The following is a 4850-nucleotide window of genomic DNA, read 5'->3' on the forward strand; positions in this document are numbered from 1 at the left end:
AGGGTCATCCAGTTCCAGGCTCAGTAGGTGAGTTTCTTCAGTGGGAGCTGGGTGCCCAAGGATAAGAGATATGGAGAGCCTTTATTAATACAACAAGGCTTCTCCAGTCTTTGTCTTTCCTGTCTGATGGATGCATCTGATGTCTTTCCTCATAGACATTCTGGTTTCCATCTTATTTTACTCTTATATCTGTTTTTTAATTTTTAATTTTATTACATTCAATAATAATTTGATGAGAAAGAAAAAGTATGAAGTCATTTGAATGCAAGCAAGTTAAGGCCACTTGGGCCTAGTCTTTCTCCCTGTATTTTCAGTATCTGAAGTTTTGAAGCCCCTTGTGAAGGATGCTATGTAAATGACTAACTATGGAAAATGTACAGATGGAAAAAAAGAAACATAACACCGCTTGCTGAAATAAGAATAAGTTAATGAGAATGATAGGAAAACAAAATGGTGCATCAACAAATGCAGCAAAACAATAGATTAGCAATGACAGTCTTGAAGTCCTTCAGTGTCATCTCTTGCAGTCACCACCGTTTGACTCAAAAAGGTAATGAACCTCTGAAGCTGCAGTTGTGGGATGTTGTCCTATTGGTGCAGAAAGGTCTGATATAAATGCTGCTCATGGACAGAAGAAGGTCATATCTTTGAGATGGGGTTGAGGTCAGTAGTAAAGGCAGGCCAAGGCAGCACTTGAATAACAAGATTCATTCTGCAAAGCGGCTGTGACCTGCCATTGTCTTGCTATAGGATGAGGTCATGTGGGAGATGTGAGAAGAGGGTCTCCAGTCACTTTAATGCTAGCAGCATGTAGCTTGTCCCTGCCTCTCATGATAAGTAACACTAAAAAAATTAAACTAATTTTTGATGCATTAAGTAATAAACAAAGTTTGGAGTGAGGAGTCATGGTTAGAGTTACTGTGGTGACATGCTCCTACTCATGTTAGGTCTAGGAGATTCTGGCCAGAGTATGAAGTGCTTAGTGCCATGGGCTCATGGTTATAGACATCTGGACCTGATTCACAGCCTGGCCACTGACTGTATGGAGTTATGATGTTCTGCCTGTTGTGGTGTCCATTACCCCTAGGTCCTGCTCTGGTCCAACTCACCCACATCCGAAAAGTCTGCATGATAGGTTAATTGGAAATACTAAATTGAGCCAGTGTGAGTACGTAAGCGAGTGCATAGTATGTTGGACTAACCAGGCTTGAAAGAATGTTTGATTTCTGCAAGATATGGCTTCTCTGAATTCATTCAGTCATTCATACATTTTATAACACTGTTTTGTATTGTAGTTCATATAGTTGTGGAGCCCAAACAGTATTCAGCAGCATTAGACAGCAGTGTGGAAACCAACCTGGACAGGGTATCAGTCCATGCCAATGTTTGGCAATACTGTTTCGCAGCTCCAGTGTGCTCATTTTGATTTTCACATCTGGTCATTGTACATGTGGAGTTTGCACATTCTTCATCCCTCATCCGTAGAAACGTGTGTTAGGTTGATCAACCCCCTAATTGTCCCCTGTGTGGTCTAATGCTGCCAGGATAGGTCCCACACTACCTGGACTCTGAACTTGGACTACATATGTTGCAACCTAACATTAATAGTAGCACCCATGATTTTTTGGACACAAGGAAAGTTTCAGCTAATTACGGTTAAAAGGTGTTCTTATTGCAAACCTCAGAAAAAGTGCCAGTTCTACAGCAGAGTTTGGGCTGGGCGATGATTTGTTTTCATTGTTTTATCTATGTGATCGAATTATCGGTTACAGTTGTCCCTCGTTGTTTTAATTGCAATTTCAACTTTTTTTTTTTTGTTTGTTTTCTTCTTAAAGCCCAATAATCACTTTATTATTACATTTTCCCACTGGTCAGTCCAATTTCGTTTCGTTGTATTCCGTACCGCCTCTGCCGACAGCCAGTAAATTGCAGAACGGACTCGCGCACACACCCACAACCCTCTCAGACAATAATAATAATAATAATTATAAAAATAATAATAATAATACTTCATTACATTTATATAGATGGGGTTCCTGTCTTGCAGAATATGCCAGTGAACCCCGAGGAGCAGCTCTAACCCCGTCGCAGACACGAGTCGCTTGTCTGTCAGCAATTGCAAGACAGATGAGATAGCCATTGTGACGTTTCTGGCTCAGATTTGGTGTATTGTGGTGCTTTATGCCGTACAGTGCCTCAAACAGGCTGAGGTGTCGATTTGTTTTGTCGAAGCTCAGTGGAACATAACGGGAAAAGGGCAAATTGCCAAACAGGCTACGGGGTGTTCCGCCATTAGATGTAATTCCTGTAATTGCGTACAGTTAAAATATAGTCAGGTACAACTAGATTGCATCCAGCTCGAGTAATTTAATTTGTGGTACTTTTCGAAGGCCACAGTGGCGCTTAAAGAAGAAAAAACTGCGTGACGGAATAAAACGCGCTCTCTGATTTACTCTTCCGTTTGTTTCCACCCACCTCTTTATTTGTTTTAAGTTTCTTGTCTTACCTCAAAGTACTTGACTGGGATCTTGAGCGTTTTGCAGTGTTCCTCGGCCATCGGCTTCAGGAGAGAGGCATGTTTTCCTCTCGTGCTGAACATCTTGGTCAGCAAGTTGACGACAGCTTCACCATGAGTCCTGACACCTGCATAGGTCTGTAGCTCAGCGAGAGAGAGGTGCTCGAACTTCGGGAAATGGGATTTACCTTCAGGATGATCTTTAAAAAAACTGGAAAAATGTATAAATAATAGGTAACGCAATAAAAACGTGTCCCAAATCAACTGAGTATATGCGCTGTGAAAAGACTGGCCATATGAAATCATATTGTATTATCTGAATATAACAGTGCAACCATATTGCAGCCTACCATATTTGAATATATAGATTTTTCAGGATATGTGTCTTAATTTAACGGGCAGTATGGTGTAATGGCCAAAGCACTGGACTTTAAACCATCACGTTTATCCAAGGCGCCTTACAACATTTGAAATATAATTAGTTACGTTTCCAATTGGAGCACAAATGACTTTGCTCAGGGTCACACAGTTATTTGCACCCACCACCTCAAGGTTTGCAGTCGAAAGTCTTTAACCACTGCGCCATGCTGCACACCTAAAGAGTGTGCTCCAATAGCCGCGCTTCTGATTCACTCTGTAACCGCGAGGATAACATTAGCTTGCCCTAAACTCCAATTATAAAAATATTCACAATTGCATTACTGTATATCATGAACTTGTTAGCCACTTTGGATAAAAGCGTCAACCAAATATGTAATAATTAAACTAATAAACTGGATCTGCTAACAGAAGAGAATAACCACTGATGATCACGAGCAGTCAACATTTTCTTTTATAACAGTAATAAACAAACAAGTAAACAGGTCATTTGTTTTCCCTTCTCTAGTTGAAAACAAATGAAATGGCCACGCCTATCAATGCATTATACTGACCTCGTTCTTATACTCCCACTTAATAAGATTTATTCTTTTAACAGAATTATGTGTTTCGTGGTGTGCGATTTACTTTCTTTACTACAATGTCACCTGCGGTATACGATTCTTCATGGATGATAAGTCACACATTTTGGCTTCAGGCGTTACACTTTTCAACAAAGCAATATTTCCTTTCAAGATAAGTGCTCTGGCAAAATGCTCTGTGGCCCCGTGTAGGAGCAGAGATGGTCTCTGGCGCCAGCCTACAAAGAACGTTGACAATTTAATTAAATCCAGATTAATAAACTTTAAATCAGTCAATCATTTTCTAACCCGCTTTGTTCTGAACAGGGTCACAGGGGTCTGCCAGAGCATATCCCAGCTAGCATAAGGTGCAAGACAGGGAACAAACCCTAGACATGGCACCAGTTCATCTCAGGGCAAACGCACACACACGCACACAACCAAGCACCAATTTGAGAGCACCCGGAGCAAACCCACACAGACATGGGAAGAACATGCAAACTTCACGCAGAAAGCACTCGGGACGGGGATGCGAACCCTGGTCTTCTTACTGCGAGGCACCACCGTGCATAAATCAAGGTGCGAATGCGTCAATTTCGAGCCTCGACCTGGTGGGATTGTACACAGGGTGATCGTCAAAAATTAGGCAGCATCAATCGTTAAAGTATTTATCGATCTTGGATCGCAATTTTTTTTTTAACCTCAAAAATACCCACTAAACTCGACAGGTGCCAAGCGGCCACTGTAAGCGACACTGTCGAGTACAACTGGATTTACTACTGAACCAAAATATTTATCAGAGAAGTGGCAAATATACACTTCTAGAATCGCATCACTTTTTAATAACTGGATCATATTCCAATTATACGCGTGCTTGCAATGCCTCCCGTTCATATCAAGTTTCATGTCAGTAATATAACACCTGTGCCCCTCTTACCGAAGTAGAACAGCTTGGCCGACGCCTGCCGGGTCCGATTCAACTTTAGCCCATCCCTTCAGCACCAGATTCCATTCACCTTCTGACATAGCCATCTTCAGCTCAAGTCAGTGTCACCTGCAGATTTCCAAGACTGTACACTACCAGTGATTTATCACTAAAGCCCACTGTCCGTTACTATATAAGCATTGTCATTGTCCTGCCCCTTTGTCGCTCCCCACCCCCGATCCCACTTAAGATAAGTTTCCTCTTCTTACATTTTGGGATGACGTGGTTTCCAAAAAACAAAGCACTGCTACCCTGCATGTAATTATATCAAATTAAGATTTAGATTTCTTTTGTTTTTGATTGTGTTTTTTTTAGTACATTGTTTTCCGTTACAGGCACAATGACTTTTGGGAAGCAGTTCAGCGTGCCCCTCTTTTGGGGGCGCCAGTGAGTTGAAGTAGATAGTATCACG

General features: G+C 41.5%; 1 protein-coding gene across 4 annotated transcripts in view; it reads right to left on the bottom strand.

Moving 5' to 3' along the window:
- The window catches only part of LOC114662041 (myoglobin), a 41121-nt gene extending 36564 nt beyond the window's left edge, over positions 1–4557 (bottom strand). The window contains exons 1-2 of one of the 4 annotated variants that reach the window (XR_007936458.1): positions 4391–4557; positions 2507–2726 (exon numbers count right to left, since the gene is read on the bottom strand). Coding sequence is in view for 2 of the 4 variants with exons in the window: in XM_051934865.1 (XP_051790825.1) it covers positions 2507–2726; positions 4391–4485 (315 nt within the window). In the remaining 2 variants the exon portion in view is untranslated. The remainder of the gene's footprint in view (positions 1–2506; positions 2727–4390) is intronic. The other 3 variants (XR_007936459.1, XM_051934865.1, XM_028815335.2) reach the window with 3 other exon arrangements.
- Between the last annotated feature and the right edge of the window lie 293 nt (positions 4558–4850).

The sequence above is a fragment of the Erpetoichthys calabaricus genome, chromosome 12 (assembly GCF_900747795.2).
Source record: "Erpetoichthys calabaricus chromosome 12, fErpCal1.3, whole genome shotgun sequence".
Taxonomy (NCBI): Eukaryota; Metazoa; Chordata; class Cladistia; order Polypteriformes; family Polypteridae; genus Erpetoichthys; species Erpetoichthys calabaricus.